The following is a 20,560-nucleotide window of genomic DNA, read 5'->3' as shown; positions in this document are numbered from 1 at the left end:
AGAAAAGAACCGAAAAGAACCGAAAAGGACCAAAAAGAACCGAAAAGGACCGAAAAGAACCGAAAAGAGGATACATATATATTTATTGAATAAAGTTAAAACAATGTATTATATTTTTTTTATATTGTTAACAATTCTTCGTAATAATAAAATTAAATGCATAATTAAAAATTTAGATTGTGCATTTATAAGAATATGTGAATTTACAAAAAAGAAACAATTTAACATGTTTTTCTAGTTAAATTTTGTTTAATACATGTATGCTTAATTATTTATTTTTTCATCAAGGATTTTAATCACATCAACGACAACAATGCACTGAACATCAGGTTCATAAATTAGGACAGCATTTTAAATGTTTATACTAATACGCAGTAAAAATAAATGAAAAGCAAATATTATCTTACTATAAATGTTTATCCTTACATTTAATAAAAAATATTTCGTTTGTTTATTATTAAGATGTCAACATATTGCCCGGTGGCATTGGGTATGGTAATATAAAAAATATAATAGTACTAGTATATTGCTATTATTTTGTTTAGTGTTTCCTGTAGTATTATTTTATTACTCATATTAAATATCTATTGTCTGTGTATTGCATATGTTATTGTTTGTATGCTATATGCCCTCCTAGGGGCCCTTATTTGGTGAATAAAAAAAATATTTTCTATTTTTCTATTCTATAAGTTAGGCATCCTACCCTACCAGTAATTTCCACATACATGTGAGTTAAAATTAGTTCTGTCACAGTATAAGGTTTTCAATGATTAAATGCAATTTCCTTATTTCCTTCTATAACAAAAAAATCGATATCCTTTTCGGTTCTTTTCGGTCCTTTTCGGTTCTTTTTGGTCCTTTTCGGTCCTTTTCGGTTCTTTTCTGTAAATCGTCGCTCTTTTCTGTAAGTCGTCGAACAAACGGTCCAACGATTTACAGAAAAGAGCGACGAATTACAGAAAAGAACCGAAAAGAACCGAAAAGGACCAAAAAGAACCGAAAAGGACCGAAAAGAACCGAAAAGAGGATACATATATATTTATTGAATAAAGTTAAAACAATGTATTATATTTTTTTTATATTGTTAACAATTCTTCGTAATAATAAAATTAAATGCATAATTAAAAATTTAGATTGTGCATTTATAAGAATATGTGAATTTACAAAAAAGAAACAATTTAACATGTTTTTCTAGTTAAATTTTGTTTAATACATGTATGCTTAATTATTTATTTTTTCATCAAGGATTTTAATCACATCAACGACAACAATGCACTGAACATCAGGTTCATAAATTAGGACAGCATTTTAAATGTTTATACTAATACGCAGTAAAAATAAATGAAAAGCAAATATTATCTTACTATAAATGTTTATCCTTACATTTAATAAAAAATATTTCGTTTGTTTATTATTAAGATGTCAACATATTGCCCGGTGGCATTGGGTATGGTAATATAAAAAATATAATAGTACTAGTATATTGCTATTATTTTGTTTAGTGTTTCCTGTAGTATTATTTTATTACTCATATTAAATATCTATTGTCTGTGTATTGCATATGTTATTGTTTGTATGCTATATGCCCTCCTAGGGGCCCTTATTTGGTGAATAAAAAAAATATTTTCTATTTTTCTATTCTATAAGTTAGGCATCCTACCCTACCAGTAATTTCCACATACATGTGAGTTAAAATTAGTTCTGTCACAGTATAAGGTTTTCAATGATTAAATGCAATTTCCTTATTTCCTTCTATAACAAAAAAATCGATATCCTTTTCGGTTCTTTTCGGTCCTTTTCGGTTCTTTTTGGTCCTTTTCGGTCCTTTTCGGTTCTTTTCTGTAAATCGTCGCTCTTTTCTGTAAGTCGTCGAACAAACGGTCCAACGATTTACAGAAAAGAGCGACGAATTACAGAAAAGAACCGAAAAGAACCGAAAAGGACCAAAAAGAACCGAAAAGGACCGAAAAGAACCGAAAAGAGGATACATATATATTTATTGAATAAAGTTAAAACAATGTATTATATTTTTTTTATATTGTTAACAATTCTTCGTAATAATAAAATTAAATGCATAATTAAAAATTTAGATTGTGCATTTATAAGAATATGTGAATTTACAAAAAAGAAACAATTTAACATGTTTTTCTAGTTAAATTTTGTTTAATACATGTATGCTTAATTATTTATTTTTTCATCAAGGATTTTAATCACATCAACGACAACAATGCACTGAACATCAGGTTCATAAATTAGGACAGCATTTTAAATGTTTATACTAATACGCAGTAAAAATAAATGAAAAGCAAATATTATCTTACTATAAATGTTTATCCTTACATTTAATAAAAAATATTTCGTTTGTTTATTATTAAGATGTCAACATATTGCCCGGTGGCATTGGGTATGGTAATATAAAAAATATAATAGTACTAGTATATTGCTATTATTTTGTTTAGTGTTTCCTGTAGTATTATTTTATTACTCATATTAAATATCTATTGTCTGTGTATTGCATATGTTATTGTTTGTATGCTATATGCCCTCCTAGGGGCCCTTATTTGGTGAATAAAAAAAATATTTTCTATTTTTCTATTCTATAAGTTAGGCATCCTACCCTACCAGTAATTTCCACATACATGTGAGTTAAAATTAGTTCTGTCACAGTATAAGGTTTTCAATGATTAAATGCAATTTCCTTATTTCCTTCTATAACAAAAAAATCGATATCCTTTTCGGTTCTTTTCGGTCCTTTTCGGTTCTTTTTGGTCCTTTTCGGTCCTTTTCGGTTCTTTTCTGTAAATCGTCGCTCTTTTCTGTAAGTCGTCGAACCCAACATCGCTATTGATTTTATCTCTGTTTAAGTTAGCTACATAAATCACTTGAATTGTAAAAAAAAGCCTATCGTAAATTAAAATATGTCAGCTATTTAATGTCTCGCATCATTTAAATTTCAGACGGTTTTTGTTTACCAGATCAGAAAACCATACACATATTTAAACGCAAATGTGTGGAAGGGAATAGTGATAATAACAGTGAAGCATTGCTACAAAATATAAATTTTGAAATGCTGCATTATTAAATCTATATAATAATCTCACTGGCGGATCTAGAAATTTTCATAAGTGGGGGCCCACTGATTGTCTAAGAGGGGGCCCGCTCCAGTCACGATTCAGTGATTCCCTATATTAGCAACCAATTTCTTTTCCAAAAGATTTACATACACAACACATTAGCATGAATACCTTTTAAACACACACACACACACACACACACACACACACACACACACGTTTGTCTATGCGTTTAAAACATATTATTTTTATTTTATTAACCATGACTTACTGATTTCGTAAATTATAACTTGATTGACCAATGTTAGATAATGTTTTTGGTTAATAGGATATGCAGCACGTGGTCTGTGTTATGCATTCACATACTTTATACTCGGAGTTATATAGATTTACTCTTTCACAATACCGAAGACAATAGTCTTTTGATTTTTTTTTATAGAAATTTTATCAGGTACTTTTAAAATGAACTGCTAATAATGGTTTTGCATGTCTTATTATAGGACGGATGTGATGTATCCAGTTTCAATTTATAAGTGAAAGATGCTAATGACGTTTCTCTTTCAATGTTGTATTATTTCTCTGGTAAGCTTATAGTTGGTGTCATATATAGTATTACAGACAGAATACCGTTGCAAAGAATCTAAAATCGGTACTGAATAACTGTGTTGAGCATAGAAGATAGAGAAAAAATACCGAACTCTTAAGGAAAATTCAAAACGGAAAGTCCCTTAACAAATGACAAAATCAAATCATATGAATCATACGAATGGAACAAAACTGTTATATTTCTGACTTGGTAATTGAACCTTGATTTATAGCTAGCTAAACCTCTCCTTTTGTTTGAATGTCGCATAGAATTCCATTATATTGACAACAACGTTTTATTTGAGCAAATCAAAGACATACTATTTTAAAAAGTCAAAAGTTGGGGAACAACAGTCAACACTAGGCTATTATCTTAATCACGATAAAAACAAACAACTATCTCAATAAAGAAAAAAAAACAGCATGTAGACAAAGCACAAATAGGATTAAAATATTCAGACAAATAAAAAGAACAATAAAAGTAGTCAGAACTCATACTACAAGACCATATTGTTTTATTTGGGAAGTTGATACTGTATATTAATATATAAGCGGAACCCGTTCAGAAAAGTTTGGATTGTAAATGGAAAGAACATCATCACTATATTTAAATGAGAAATTAAATGATCTGGCTTCTTTAATCTTTTTGTTGTTTTTTTCACAAGAGTCTGATGGAGCTCCGATTCATATGAAAAACAGAAGTGGTCGGCAAGTAGAGGTTTTTGAAAAAACTACTTCAAAATTCAACAAATGTATTGTCCATAAGAAACTGCAGCATACTGATCATTTGTTCGTCTGTGGGACATGTTTTATCTTTTTGTTAACTGTTAATAAAATATGCCACATGGTTACCTAAGCTATACAATTTAAAACGCATGCTACTATTTTCATAATAAAACGCATTATTTCTTTAAGACGAATTTTCAATTTCGCATGGGGAGTGTTGGTATTAAAGGGTTAACAATTTAAAGGTTCGATCAAATTATTGTTGTTCCCCAAAATATTTCTACATTTGAAAATGCCTGTACCAAGTCAGGAATATGACAGTTCTTGTCCATTCGTTTTTGATGCGTTTTGTTATTTGATTTAGCCATGTGATTATGGACTTTCCGAATTGATTTTCCTCTAAGTTCAGTATTTTTGTGATTTTAATGATTGTTTAGAATTTTAGACCACTACGCGAGTAAACAGTTTCAAAGCATTTTTGATGACCAACTTTGACTGCAGACAATTTTTTTGTGAATCTAATGGACAATTCCTTGTGGAACATGCAAATGAAATAGCAATGTTTATTGTACCGCTGTGTGTACGAAATTTTGTGAAGCTTAGGTATCAAATACGAGTCTATCTACCTCGAATCGAAGATGATAATAAAATGTAAAATATTGTAATAGGCATATTAATAAGATGACAACATAAACATTTATGAAAGATATAATCGTAATGAACAAGCTATTATTAAGGGAGCATAAGCAATAACTATTCATTTGTTAAGCTTTCTTTGGACTATTACTAGTATATACTATATTCAGTTTTGCTAAAACCAATAGTGCCCCCAAGAAATAAATAAGGTTTTGCAGTTTCCTTTTTACGGTTTATGCTTTAAATAAGCAGATGAACATGAAGATGAGAGACTCAACGTCAACTGATAAATGCTTATGAAGTTATTGTTCAGAACTGACACAATATGATCTACTCTACCAAAATAAATAACGAATAGATTTTGTTTCAATAAGAAGTTTTTTTATAAAGCAATGTTACATGTGTATACCGATATATTTACCTCTCTAGGTGATACCATTGGCATTAGCTACAGGGACTATTGCTCGCGTCAAACGATGTCCAACACGAGCAGAACGCAGCAAAATCCATCCTCACCCAAAGTGTAAATCACCTGAAGTATATCACTGTTTGATAGACGATGAAGACAAATTTGTTGAAACGTGCAATGAATTTATTCAACTACCACCAGGTATGTATCCTGTTTGAAACGTTTTCCATGTGAAAGCCTGTCAGACCAATTTCTGACTAGTTATTAGAATCTCTGCATCATCTGGGTTTTTTTTAAATTATAAAATATGATTGTGTAAAACATTTACCATATAAATCGCTGTAAAATATTGGTCTGATTATATAAATAACTTGTATATATATATATATATATAGACGAGTTCATTAGCGGCCTAGCCAAGATCAGATGTGCATTTTGTGTTTCACATGAAGTCAAAAATGAGTATCACCTCAGGGAAAAACTCTTTTGATATTTTGGTTCACAAATGGTTTAAATTATTAAAAATTGCTATCGTTAGGCTAACACTGGAAGCATTTATATAATTACATGCCGTTTTTAGAAGAAATATTTAATATTTTTATTACATAAATGGTGTTTAAAACTGTATAATTTTCTTTAATGGTTGGCTTCAAGACATGATCACCAGTGTCAGATTTTTGGTCAATGACAAAGACAACAAAATATGTTTAGAATTATTGAATATCAAACATTTTAATTGAAAAAAAATGACAAGAACATGTTTAACTCCCAGTTATTTCAAACAACAGTAGCTTTCTTTGATCATTAATCTTATCTGATAAAACTGTATCTAAAATTATCTATAAATAACAAAACTTCCAAAAAAAACCTTTCTTTTGGTGTATAGAACATTAAAATAACTTGATGCATATTCTTACAATAAACAATCAAACTTAGCAATACAATTTATATGTTTTGTCTACGGACAAGACATTGTATTCATATTTAATGAAATGCATTATTAAAACCTAATTTTGATATAGCTGAAAGTGTTCTCTTGAAAAAAAAACATACATTTTATCAGGTTTATCTATCAAATGATGCTTAACTTCCAGGAAAATGGAAACAAATACATTTTGATAATGTCTACGGACAAGACATTTTATTGATATTCAATTAAATGCTTTCAAAGATGATTGTTAAAGTTAAAATTAAAAGTTACTAATTAAATTTTAAGCTGTGTTTTTTTAATTTTGGAAAATATAAAAATGTACCCATAATTATTTACATATCTCAATAATTTACTGATTAAGCCAAACTGAAGACACATTCTTTTAACTGAAATCCATATATCTGACTGCTTAAAACAATCAAACTATTATTAAAACTCAATTTTGACATAGTTGAATGTGTTCTCTTTAAAAAAAAAACATACATTTTACCTATCAAATTAGGCTGAAATCAAGGAAATTGGATACAAATATATTGTGGTAATGTCTACAACAAAACAATTTCAATTAAAAAAAAAATCTGTTAGAATTAATTGTGACTATATTCATGTTGAAAATACTGAGTTTTAATTTGAATAGATAACTTTATAAATAAGATTTAAGGTCCATAGCAGACAAATAATTGAATTTAATACTTGTTATGTACAAGTGTCTTGTCCGTAGACACTTCCTCATCTGCTGTTAATACTGAAATGCAAAAGATAAAATTAGAGAGGGAGAAATACTTTTTCTTCATTTGATTTAGTTAATCTTTTAAGGTATGCATCAACTGGAATAAACAATATTGAAGTAATATAAGGTATGCTTTTTCTGACTGATAATCTGACACTTTTTAAAATCCACTCCTGTAAAGTAATTTTACAAAAATTGAGAACACTTGAATTACCATTTATTTATTAAAAATAAGATATTTCTAAGTTTAAACAACACATAGAACTAATTAAGACCCATAAAGCTAAGCAATATTGATAAAAAGACATGTCTACGGACAAGACATGTGTCTACGGACAAGACATTCTGACATATTTTTGAATTTTTTCCTCTATTAATAGATGGTAGAAAAAAATGTTAACAGTGTTTTCATATCTACAAAAGAACAGGAACTTAGCAATGCAACATTAATGTAATTATGCTTCCAGTTTACTAGGGAATGCATGTCTACGGACAAGACATTTTTTCACTTTATCTGTATATCCAACTTTGATGGCATATATCTCCAGCTAGGGTACTGCAATTTTGATAAATGAGGTAGTTTTTGATAATGTATATACTAGAAGGGAAAACAAAACACATATAAGCATAAATTTGATTTATTTTTCTCTTTTATCACTACACTGAGCAAGCTAAAAACAAAAGTACAAAATTTCATAACAAGCGCATAGTATTCAACTTTTTATTATAACTTTGTAACCACAGAAGATTTTTTGTTGCAACAACCAGTAAAAGAAAAAAGAATAAATTGTCTATAACAGTGAACCAATAATGTAGTTCAAATTAAGTTCACTTATTAACTATCAATTGACAAAAACAGGTAAATTTTAAATGAAACAACATAACGTGTAATTTTGTCCATTTTCAGCGTGTATTTTATTGGATTTTTTTTCAAAACGGTAACACCTATGCATGATATTTGATATTCATTGTGAAACCCTACATTTTCTTCTTCAGTTCAAAGATGTATTACTTATTTAAAGTTTATCTTCTTGTCTTTACAAGCCTATAACATAGACCCAATATGAAATGCACATCTGATCTTGGCTAGGCCGAAATAAAGGAAAATTTACGGATATGGTTTATTCACATCAATGAATGAAAATAAGTGAAAACGTGTAGTAGTTACGTTTGAAGTGGTAGCCGCGCTATTTATGAAGTAAGGACACAAAATGTTACCCGTGTGGATGTAAGGTTCTCGCGCAATCTGTTATGTTCTGCTTTAACGGAAACAAACCAATAATAAAATGTCGTCCGTTCTTGGGAGTATTTGAATAGTATTCCTTTTGATGATGTGTACCTGACTGTTCACAATGGAAACGTTATAACGGTTATTAGATTACCATGGGGTAATTAATTAGAAACGTTGTAAATGTTACTTGCAAGCTTATACTGCTAGTAACAATATAAATACAGCATTTTAATAACGCGTAACGGTTTACCAGTGACTTGTGACTGTTCACAATATACAGATTGTTAGAATTACGTGTACAAGTTGACAATATAGAAAAAGAGGGACGAAAGATACTGGAGGGACAGTTAAACTCATAGATTGACAAACTGACAACGCCATGGATAAATAAAAAAGACAAACAGACAAATAATAGTAAAGACATAGAAAACTAACGACACCCACCAAAAACTTGGGTTGATCTCAGGTGCTCCAGAAACATCATAGAAGTTAACAATTATATGAACGGTACCAATTTTACGTGTCCGGATGCACATTTCGACAACGCGTGTCTCTTCGGTGATGCTTTAGGCAAAAGCTAATGAAAACTTTGAAGAGCTGCTGAAACCAATGACCAATAGAAACACCGTTCCAATAATTTTTCTGATATTAAGGTAGCACAATACAAAGATTTTAGACCTTCAATTCCCCAGTTTGAAAATGCTGTAACATTCTTTATAATGCTTGAATGTTAATAAAAATGGTATTTATGGATAGCTAACAGATTACTCAAATTTATGCAATCTAAGTAATATACAACACTTATGTAATTAATTATAATTTAGACTGTCTCCAAAATTTAACAAGAAATTTCCACTTTCAATTGAAATTAGCTTCTTCGTGGATAACCTGAGAGGATTGATTTAATAATATGTTGTTCCCAGAGCCATTATTTACAAAAGGGTGTCTCAGAATTTGGATAGAATATATCGATCAAATTTTACACCTAATCAAACATGATCTACTTTTATGTAGTAGGGATGTTTAAACTGATTACAGATTAATGAGGGAATGGAAAACAATACCGATAATTTGAGACACCATTTTGTAGCTCCTGCTGTGTTGATTAAGATAACGTTAAAAATTCGTGTGTCGTTATTGAGATGTCAGAGCTAAATTCATTCAAGTGAACTGACCAAGATTTTGCCATAAATTGCATAATAATTGATTACATTATTGTCATAATGATTCCATAACAAAAATATTGCATTGATTTTAAAAGATTAATTTTGTATCTATCTATGTTTACCTCTTTCATTAATTTATATGCATTCATAAGAAAGAAACAGCATTTTAAAGGTTGGAGATTGGCAGCACAAAAATATTTGTATTGTGCTATCTTAAAACGATATAATAATGTTGGGAGTAAATTTTAAAAAGCAATGGTGCAAAAGTAATGTTAGGACAATAGTTTCATAACATGTAACAGGAAATGTTACCTCTTGGCGTCATAGAAAAGTAAAAAAGGAGGAATATTTCATCAAAGATTATTATTATTATTATTTACAGTGCTTATATAGCGCTTATCTAAATAAACATTTACTGTAAGCGCTTTACAATGCATAAATAATAATGAAACAAGTACATATAACAAATTTAAAAATTAAATAAAAATAGAAACCGTAAAAAAAAAAAAAAATGCAACTCAATATATGAAAATTAAAAATTATTCATCAAAAATAATTTAAAAAATATAAGCTAATTTTGAAAAAAAGTATTAAATGAAAATCAACAGAAGTGCTTCAATTTAAAAATTGGACTAATAGCTTTATGTCTAAAAATAAATAATAATAAGAGTAAAGGAAATAAAAAAAAGTAGGTATGAGAAATGTCTTAAAAAAAACTTAAAAAGTGTAAAAGTAATAAAAATGCAATAAAAAGTTAGTATGATACATAAAAATGAAAATGTAAACTGAGATCGAATAAAAGTCTAAAACTATCCGATTATTAATTATGTGGAAAAGCCTGTCTGAATAAATAAGTTTTTATGTTTGTCTTGAAAGCATTCACAGATTGATTTTTGAAATGAGTTTCGGTTGCCTTCTCCCTTCAAAAAACTGTTCTTCATGTGATATACTTATGTATATTCGACAATATTTGAAATTTGCGTTTCGCCTTTAGTTTTAATTGTATTTTATTTTATTTATTTCAGGTAATTACCCACGGTATACATCATTTTCAGAAAGAATATACTATGATCCATGTCCACATTCAAGATACCAACCCTGGCCCATCAAATCCTATGAAATAACGGAATGTGAAGTTGTGAAGTCATTGTGTACTGGAATTGGACAAGTTGCATGTTCTGATGGAAGTATCACAAAAGATGCTACGTGTAGCTGTGATTACAAAAATGGATACGTAATGACAGGCCCTGATAAATGTTGTTCACCAGCAGGCGATGATGATTGTTTCTGTAAATATCACCAATGTCAAAGTGATTTACAAGAACTCGACTCTGGTGTGTATGTCACGTAGTTGTCATAAAATCTTTACAATTTTTACAGTTCGTGTTTTTCAAGCAATCGCGACAAGTTCTTGTCGAATAAACTCTATAAAGGGCAGTTTGGGTCATAATGTATTTAGTTACACGTACTCAAGAGGAACGCGTAACAGGTCGTACACGTGCACTAGAGACAAACTAACCTTTTGTTCGCGTACCCTAGAGTTACACGTAACACTTTGTTCACGTACGCTAGAGGTACATGTAACAGGTCGTTTATATACCATAGAGATTAACGTAACAGTTCGTTCACGTATCCTGGAAGTGCGCGTACCAGTTGTTCACGTACTCTGGAGGTAGGCGTAAATGTTTGTTCATGCAGCTAACTGCAACAGAAACCTTGTCATTCCTTTACCTGATTGATAGATTATCTGTGTCAATATGATTTCACTATCCAAACGAATTCCGCCTAACACGTGTTTATAGTTAAAATAAGCACAGAATAATATAGGATGAGGTAGGCGAATAACCTTGAAATGACTAACGATATCTTTTCGTCACTAACATAATCGGAATACAAAACCTCTCTAATGGATGCATTAATATTTTGTTTTACATCATTTATAAATGTACTTGTATCCTCGAATGTTTTAAAAAGGGTCAATAAGAAATCTCCAGCAGACGAGTTCATTGTGCATAATGTAAAAAGGTTATTCCACACACATGAACTAACAGTTTTGTGTTCTTATTGGGTACGCAAACAAATTGTTACATACACATCTAGTGTACTCAAACAAAGTGTTACGCGTACCACTACGGTTCATGTAACAAAATGAATTATGACCCGTATGACCCTTCATAAAACTCGTGTTAAGGAGTTTAAATGTGTTTCGTCTTTCATTTTCAAAATTATATCATTAATGAAAGAAATGTGATAATAAATGAGTAATTGAACTATTCAAGCTGAAAGAACAATTCATATTAAAGTGTTGACTCCGTATGGAGGTTTATATATCTTTAAAACTTAAATGTTCGCCACGTTCTAAGGTAGGACATACAAAATAATTTCATTTACTAATTACGGTATATTTATTAAATTATTACTTAAGAAAAATTTTTTATTATTGCAAAATATAAGAAATAATAAGAAGAAAAAAACTTCCCAAAACGCTGAATGTGGTTTGCTTTCTTTAATATTCAAGGCACAGCCTATTTCAAGGCAAAATGTGTTTTTCGGACTCAATTCATTCAGAGTATTTCATTTTTTATGATCGTTTTACTAAATGTGGTACCCAACACCTTCACTAATATCAATTTGGCTCGTTTAATTTTCATAAAATATTTCCTTTCACCCTATGACAAAAATATAAAAATTTCAAAATATTTGAACCAACCAATTTATCAGAAAAAATAAACTGGTTATATAGCAGTTTGAAAAAAACCCACTAATTTTGATCATTGAGAAGATTAATATTTCCTTAACAACACAACGTAATTAAAACGTTTAGCTGATTTTACAGAGTTATCTCCCTGTTGTGTTAGGTACCACCTCAAATAGGATGAAGTTTAAAAAAAAAAAAGAGAGTACGCACAAGGTAAAAGCTGAATGTGCAACTTTCAATTTTAGGTGTAATACCACCATTGATTTCCCCTATTAGTCTAAAGTAAATTTTCACTTTTCAAAAAAATTCAGAATTTATCTTTGTTTCATATAAAGAAATACTTGGTATGAGAAACGTTTATTCTGTCTAGTACTATAGAAAAAAATCACATAATATTTCATTGCATATAAGAAAAAAAAACATCACTGGAAGTTAACCAATTAAATGTAAACATTTTTCTTTTCCTGTGTAGAAGCTTTAATAACCATGTAACCTCAAGTTTCCAAAATATTCTATAGGAACACCAAAAAAAAATTATTAATGGTGAATTGAAATACCCAAGATATATGTCTATTACTCAGAGTTTTTTTACTGCAACAATATGTCGGATGAATATCCTACAACTGTCAAATTTAAGGGAATATTTTTTTCGACCCCAGAAAAAATAACGTTTGGAAGAAATGCTTTGAAATCTGAAAATACAATCTTCTTACATATTGTTTCGTGAAACGAATAATTGTATCATAATTCCAGATTACAAGTGTGTGGATAAGTGCAGTCCTGGTTTTTATAGACCTCTTGGACAAAATAGTTGTGAAGACATAATAAATTCAAGGTAAGTTTGTGTCATTCACATGTCTGTTTTGATCAAATACATTTATCTAAAAAAAAATTATCAACACTTTTTGTTTTTTTCAGGATTGGAAATTATTACTGTAAATAAGGTGAAAGATGGCAGAGGGACACATTCAAACTCATTAGTCGAAAATAAAATTACAACACATTTGATAAAAAAGAAAAAGACAAACAGACAAACAATAGTACACACAACACAGCATAGAAACACTAAAGACTGAGCATCACGGACCCCACCAAAATCTTGGGTGATCTCAGGAACTCATGACGGGTCACCAGATCCTGTACCACATGTAACAGTAATTAATGTATTTAGGTTTCTAAACCAAATCTGAGCTAATGAAGATTATAGAGTAGTCATCATCAAACAATATGTTCATAATAAGTTATGTAACTGGATGTTGACATACAGTCAAGACTACTGTGGATTCATTATTATTCGTTATATACCGTTTTTCGTGGTTTTCGTGGGCACATGTGAACCACGAATTCAAATCTTCAACGAATTATATAATTTCAATAAGCTTTGTATACAGAGATTGGCAAAATCAAATATCCACGAATATGCAAGTTTTCAGCAATCCACGAAAATTGATACTCTCGAAAATGAATGAATTTACCACCTGACATACTAATTTTAACCTTTCAGAGACGCCGAGATCTCATCCGGTTTATGTTTCATTCTTGTGATTTTTTTATGTAGTATTTTGAGGACTTGGAATTTCGATTTATTTTTTCTGATCATGAATTGTCGGTTTGGGGGTAATTATTTTCTTGTATGATTATAATGTGTTTTTCAGTTATGATAAATACGTAAGATAAAGACGAATTGCTCCTCTCTTTATGCCTTTTGACTATGTTTTGCAGTTATACATCAGAAACAACAGCACCCAATGCTATTACGACAAGTTCTACGTCATATGCCATACAAGGTATGTTAAATCCATTCTTTCACTTCCATGTATGCATTAACTTAGTAATGTTAGAAATGCTTTGATATCAATCAAACATGAACTATTATTTAGAAAAGCTAATGCTATGACAGCATTAATAACATATTAGTGCAAATTGTTGGGGTTTTTTTTATTTTTTTTTATGGACCGTATCATTGTTTGATTTATATATTTTTCTTTAACTCAGGCATTTTCTAGTGTAAAAAAGTACAAAAATTTTCTTATGTAGAAACAATTGCAATTTTTCAATGTTAACCAACTCAAAGATACATTTTGATCATTTTTGATATATCTGTTAACAAATACTGTACTTACGAATCATTGATTCTCAAACATTTTGTTAATCTAGAAAGGCGCTGCTGACGCACCAACATTGTAAAGCGTTAATTTCATTGTTCAGCACTAGGTCGAAATCGAAGCTGGTGGGAATCATCATCTGGAAAGTAGGATTCTAGGTCCCTCAGGCAAATATGTCCTCATTCAGCATTCAACTACTCGTTATTGGTCCGTTTTATCATTAAAATCCTCGTCCTTTTAATCACTCGGACATTCACTACTGTAAATTATTTGGATATGAGCTGTTTTGGATAAGGTTAATCCAGGAAATTTCTTAGAATGCACACAATTTTTATGTGTAATTTTTATTTTATTTCTGACATGTCTGGAAGGTAATTTAACTTTGCGGAAGTTACCCATTACAATGTACAATATAGTTCAAATGAAAGGAATGCGAAGAAATTTCATGTTAACATTGCATATACTATTCAAATATGAAACAAACGTTTTTCTTTTCAGCGAAAGTCGGTCAAACTAGTTTAAGAAAGTCTGTTTTAGCAGTCATTGTGGCAGGATTTGTGGTTTGTCCAATAGTTTTGTTAGGTAACATAATAGCACATGTTATATTTCATTCATCAAATTCTCAATATCTATTGGAGAAGAGAAATCTGTATCCATAATATCAAAATAATAAAGGATCAGAAAAAATATGATTTTGCTCGCAATTTGTTCTAAAAGTAAAATATATGTTCTATTGTTTTAACTGTATGAGATGGGACAAGAATTGTAAACAGTAATTATTCTTTTTGATACAACTGTCAGATTCGTAAAAATATCGTATTGTTTTTTGATTTCAGCCATTGTTATACGGGGCGGAGTTTGGAGGCCTTACAAATATCAGCTGATACCATTACTGATACTTTTTGCGTTGCTGTTGGCAAGTTTTAGTGAGTATGTCATAAAAAAGTTGATGAAACTATTAATTTAAACACTGTCAATCGAAGACTTACAAAATTTGCTTTTTTGTTACACTGGTATATCCACAATACACTACCCTAGCCACATACGCTGTGTAATACTGAACTTATAAGTACCATGATTAAAAAGTAATGAGCACATTAATTTATTGTAATTTTATTTTCAAAATACCCTACATGAGGGTATATAATATAGACTTTTGACAAGTCAACACATTATGTCTGGACGAGGGAAGAACGCATAGTAAAAAGTAAAATCACAAAAAAATACTGATCTCTGAAGAAAATTCAAAACGAAAAGTCCCTAATCAAATGTTTAAATCAAAAGCTCAAACACATCAAACGAATGGGTAACAACTGTCATATTCCTTACTTGGTACAGACAAGTAAAACGGGTGCTTCACTTTGACACGTGTGTTACTGCTATTGGCCGGTTTAAGAAATAAGTGACAATATTTCTATTCCCCAGTCGCCCTTGTAATTGAAAATAATATTAAAATGTTTTGTAATTTTGTAATTAATCTTTTTCGGTACTGACTACTAATCTGATGATAATCTCTGTGTTATTAATGAAATAAAAAATCTGTAACATTTAATAGTTTTAACGATCCTCTTGAAATAATGTTAAAACAAAATAACGAAATAGACATTTTTTTGTATGCAATCGACACTGTGTTGTGTGTGAAAAGTTATCCTTCATAATGATGTAAAATAAATAATAAATCACACAACATCCTGCTGAAGGATATCTGTAATCTAAAATATGTATAGATTATTGTATCTACTTTTCTGTCATTTAATGTTGGTGTGTTTTACTTTTTTGGATTCGAGCGTCACTGATCAGACTTTTGTAGACGAAACGCGCGTCTGGCGTATATACTAAATTTAGTCCTGGTATCTATGATGAGTTTATTTAATACACTTTAGATAAGGACAAATAACTCACAATGTAATACAGAGGTGGCAATATGACATAATTTTTAATTTAAAGTGTCGATGGAAAAAGCATGCGGGAAACGAAATCGTTGAACATTGGGTTTTCCGCAACAATAGTGCACAATTGTGGATTACGTAAAATCTGAACAAACTTTTGAGAGCATTTTTAGGTCAAGAACAAACTAAATAAAAGCCGGATGATCCCAAATGAAAATTCAAACATATGAGTAAAGCAAATGAGAATTAATGATAACAAAAGACAAAAAAAACCAACAGATCTATAAAACACAATATCGAAATATCAACACTGAGCAACGCGAACCAAACCAAATATTTAGGTGATTTCGATAGGTCCAGAAGAATTGGTGATGGTGGCATTTGGTCGGGTTGTTGTCTCTTTGTCACATCCCCCGTTTCCGTTGTCTATTCATAGCAGAATACTGCTTCAAATATTAATGTAGCACCCATATTAACACAAATTCGATGATAAGTCGTATTTGGTTATGTCTCTTTTAAGGAACAAAGGAATGAATTGTGATAAGGCGATTGTAACATATCCGTCGTCATCAGTCTGTGAAAAAGATATTCCATAACGGTCAACTAAATTGAGGTGTCTAATGAAGGACTTTAACTTCACCACTTGGAATCCTTGGTTAAATAGCTTTCTGTTAAGGAACAACCTCTCTTTTTTCTCTTCTTGTGCAGCTTTTCGTTCCTGTGTACTATGCCTCATATGCTTGTTAATCTATTTCTTCTTAAGATGCAATACAAAAAAGACAATACAAATTAGTATAATCATCTAATTATAGTCCTAAGATAATAATTAAAAACATATATAATGCGTGTTAAAATATAAAAATATGTTTTATTCTGTTTTATAGTCATTGTCACTACTTTGGAATATGATGTGTATTCTATATCAGATAAAATCGGTACGACAGTTTTAGTGGTTTCTGTAATTCTAGGTAAGTAACTATATTTAATATACTCCATTTGTCGAGGCTGTGACTTTTGTTGCAGTAAGCTCGACATAGGGATATTGATCCGGCGGCGGCGGTGGCTGTAACTAGCTTCTAAAAAGCTTTAAATTTTAGAAGGTGGAAGCCCTTGATGCTTTATATTGTGTATATCGATGTTACGAAGAATTTTCATTACTTTATTTGCATGGTTCAGTTACTACTCGAAAAAAAGATAAGATTTTTTTGAAATATTAATTTCTCTCTCATTATTAGTAATACGATAACGATATTTGGTATATGCGAAGTCCTCATGCTTGTAAGACAGTTTTCACTAGACCTCGACCTCTTTTAATGGACCACTGAACTAGGTTAATTTTTGGTGGTCAAGTCCATATATCAGACACTAGCAATATGTCTAGTATATTATGTGTATTGAAGGATTGTAAAATGTACATGTTCAACTGGCAGATGACATGACTTTATTTTTTATTTTCATGGTTCAGTGGTTAAAGTGTTTTGGTCTGTTTTTTCTTATACAATATTCTATATTTGGTGTTTTGAATGATTATAAGATGAACATGTCCAACGTGCAGGTGTCATCTCATTTTGGCCTCATTTTCATGGTTTAGTGGTAAAAGTTAGGTTTATGAGTTTTTTCTAATACTATATGCAATAGGTGAAGAATATATCTGGTGTATAGAAATAATTGCTGATGTGCAATTCAATTTCGTAGGTATTATTTGACCTTGACCTCATTTTCACGGTTCATTGCTCAGTGTTTTGTTTTGTATTTTTTTTTTTTTACTTTTAAACTTCAGCCAATAGGTCAAATATATGTGTTGTATGGAATGATTGTAAGCTGTATATGTCTGTCAGGCAGGTATCATCTGACCTTGACCTCCATTTGTTGGTCAATTGGTCAATTTTTAATCTTCGTGGTTAAATTTGTTTCTTAAATTCGACAATCAAAAGGTCGTCTATATTATTTAATGTGTAGATAAATTGTAAGATGTACATATCTGCCTGGAATAGTTCATCTGACCTTGACCTCATTTTTGTGGTTCAACTTTCAATAATTAGTTTTCTTTGTTAAATCTGTATTTCATAAACTATAAGCAATAGCTATAGGTCAACTATATTTAGTGCATTGAATAATAGTGAGGTGAATATGTATGTCTCGTTTTGGTTTTTCTGACCTTGACCTCATTTTCATGGATCATGTTGTGGTTATGTGATAGTTGTAGTAAAGTTTATATTTATGACTATCAACATAATACCAATGGTTATAAAAGAAGGCAAGACATTCAGCGTGTCTACTCTTGTTTCTATTTGACCAGTTTTCTAAATGTAAAATGTATGTGTAAATATTATTCAGTACATTAGAGTTGCAACCAATAAACCTAAGTACATTCCGACATTTGCTACCAGCAACTAATGCTTTGCTGTCTGTATTTTCACATTTTTAGTGGTCGATGGGTGACAATTTTTCATCCATTTAATATACTTATAAATGTGTTCAGAATTATTTTTTTAGCTACACATATTAACATAATATTATCCAGCATTTCTTGTAAAATAAATAGCTAGTTTTCTAGTCTTATTGGAATAATGATAAAATGTCTTTTGTAGGTACTTTATTTGTGGTGTATATATTTTCTACACATGAAATAGTAGAGGTATTATGATAACTTTTTAATTATTCCAATACTTTTAGCCAAAACAGAAAAGTACAAGACAAACTAAAATGACAAATACACTTATTTCAGTCTTTAAATCAAATGTATAAATTATTTCGTACATATATGAAGAAAAACAAAACACACGCGAACTTGATATAAAAAAATCAAATGTGAAGTTCAAATGCACATTGCCAGAAGTTTTTTTCTTTTTAGTTGTATCATGATAAGTAATACTGCATGCGGTCTATAAAAACCTACTATATACCAGTAGTATTTGTTTTGCTCATTGTAGAAGGAACCATGGAAACTTAATAGTAGATTTGTATACACATTGCATTACAAGATTGTAAGATCCAAATTACTACAACCAAATTAATTTCGTTACATTGTTTGATGACGGTATATAGGTAATGGTTCACTTTAAATAAGGAATGTATGGAAAAAAGAGCAAATATGCCTCAAAAGAAAAAGATGACAAGTCCTCTTAGAAAAACAATAAGTCGAAAGAATACGGATAACACCATGGAAAGTGAAGAAAGTTCTCGTCATCATATACGTAAACATTTAGATTTACTTAATACAAGATCGAGAACCCTGGAATGTTTAACATTCCCTTCTCCACGAGGGAACCAGTCGTCTTTCTCATTTCAATATAAGAACATAACAGCAGGTATTCTAATTCTTTCATGTGATAAAGGATAAAATTGAGAAAAAGTAAAACAACAAAAATACTGAACTCCGAGAAAAATTCAGAACAAAGAGTCCCTTATGACATGGACAAAATCAAATGATAACACACATCAAACGAATGGACAACAACTGACATATTTATGACATGGTACAGGTATTCTGAAATGTAGAAAACGGGGGATTGAACCAGGTTTTAAAGCGCTAAACCTCTCACTTGTATGACAGTTGCATCAAATTCCGTAATATTTATAGCGATGCTTGAACAAAACAGACATAATAGGTAAAATTGTCAAAATAGGAATACAGCCATCATCACCGTGTCACAATCTCAATCTTAACAAAAAAATAAACAAATACATAACAAAGAAGCACTAAAAAGGAAATATAAATATGAGAAGGATATTACTGAAACAAAACATGCAAATACAATTTTGTCATTTTATGCGTTACAAGTGCCTATTGGGGTTACCTATATCTCGATCATAATATTTTACTCAATAATCGGTGTATAAAATATGTGCTCGAAACACACAATTCATTTTTTGATTAGTATATGTCATTTAACGTTAATATAATTAGTAAAATATGTACAAATGTCGAAAGACGTGAAAAGCTAATAACCAAAAAAGAACCTAAAAATAATAGATAAATGCATTAAGTTAAGTTTGGCGTGAAGCAATTGGACTCTTAGTTTGGGAAAGAATATTTAAATTCATGAACTTGGCCGATAATTTTAGAAAGGCATGTTTTAAATAGTGTAAGTGTCGAAGCATTACTGCGATGAGTATTTAATAAACATTAATGAAACATTTTCGTAGTCAATCTTAATTCAAACAATTTTTATCCATCTTCATAAATTCTTCCAAACAGTAAGTAAATAGCTCACTGCACGAAAGTCTGTATAAACATCAATATTTAATGCTCTTCAATATAAAAAAGAAGATGTTGTTTAATTTTATATTGATGAAATTTGGTACACATAAAAATGGAAGACAACTCTCCACAAGAGACGTAAGGACACAAAAATTAACAACTATTGATAACCTTAC

The 20,560-nt window shown here is 30.2% G+C and overlaps 1 protein-coding gene across 4 annotated transcripts in view; it reads left to right on the top strand.

The window, feature by feature from the left end:
* Positions 1-20,560, top strand: part of LOC143067778 (uncharacterized) — a 77,100-nt gene that overhangs the window by 2,350 nt on the left and 54,190 nt on the right. For 3 of the 4 annotated variants that reach the window (XM_076241315.1, XM_076241317.1, XM_076241318.1), the window contains exons 2-10: positions 3,575-3,656; positions 5,451-5,631; positions 10,514-10,822; positions 12,940-13,021; positions 13,909-13,973; positions 14,790-14,873; positions 15,128-15,217; positions 17,065-17,148; positions 18,772-18,818. In XM_076241315.1, coding sequence (XP_076097430.1) covers positions 3,615-3,656; positions 5,451-5,631; positions 10,514-10,822; positions 12,940-13,021; positions 13,909-13,973; positions 14,790-14,873; positions 15,128-15,217; positions 17,065-17,148; positions 18,772-18,818 — 984 coding nt within the window. In that variant the 5' untranslated portion in view covers positions 3,575-3,614. Of the gene's footprint in view, positions 1-2,957; positions 3,036-3,574; positions 3,657-5,450; positions 5,632-10,513; positions 10,823-12,939; positions 13,022-13,908; positions 13,974-14,789; positions 14,874-15,127; positions 15,218-17,064; positions 17,149-18,771; positions 18,819-20,560 lie in introns of all 4 variants that reach the window. The other variant, XM_076241316.1, reaches the window with a different exon arrangement.

Source organism: Mytilus galloprovincialis, chromosome 3 (genome assembly GCF_965363235.1).
Source record: "Mytilus galloprovincialis chromosome 3, xbMytGall1.hap1.1, whole genome shotgun sequence".
Taxonomy (NCBI): domain Eukaryota; kingdom Metazoa; phylum Mollusca; class Bivalvia; order Mytilida; family Mytilidae; genus Mytilus; species Mytilus galloprovincialis.
The sequence above is the reverse complement of the archived record's forward strand: the minus strand, read 5'-3'. Positions and strand labels throughout refer to the sequence as shown.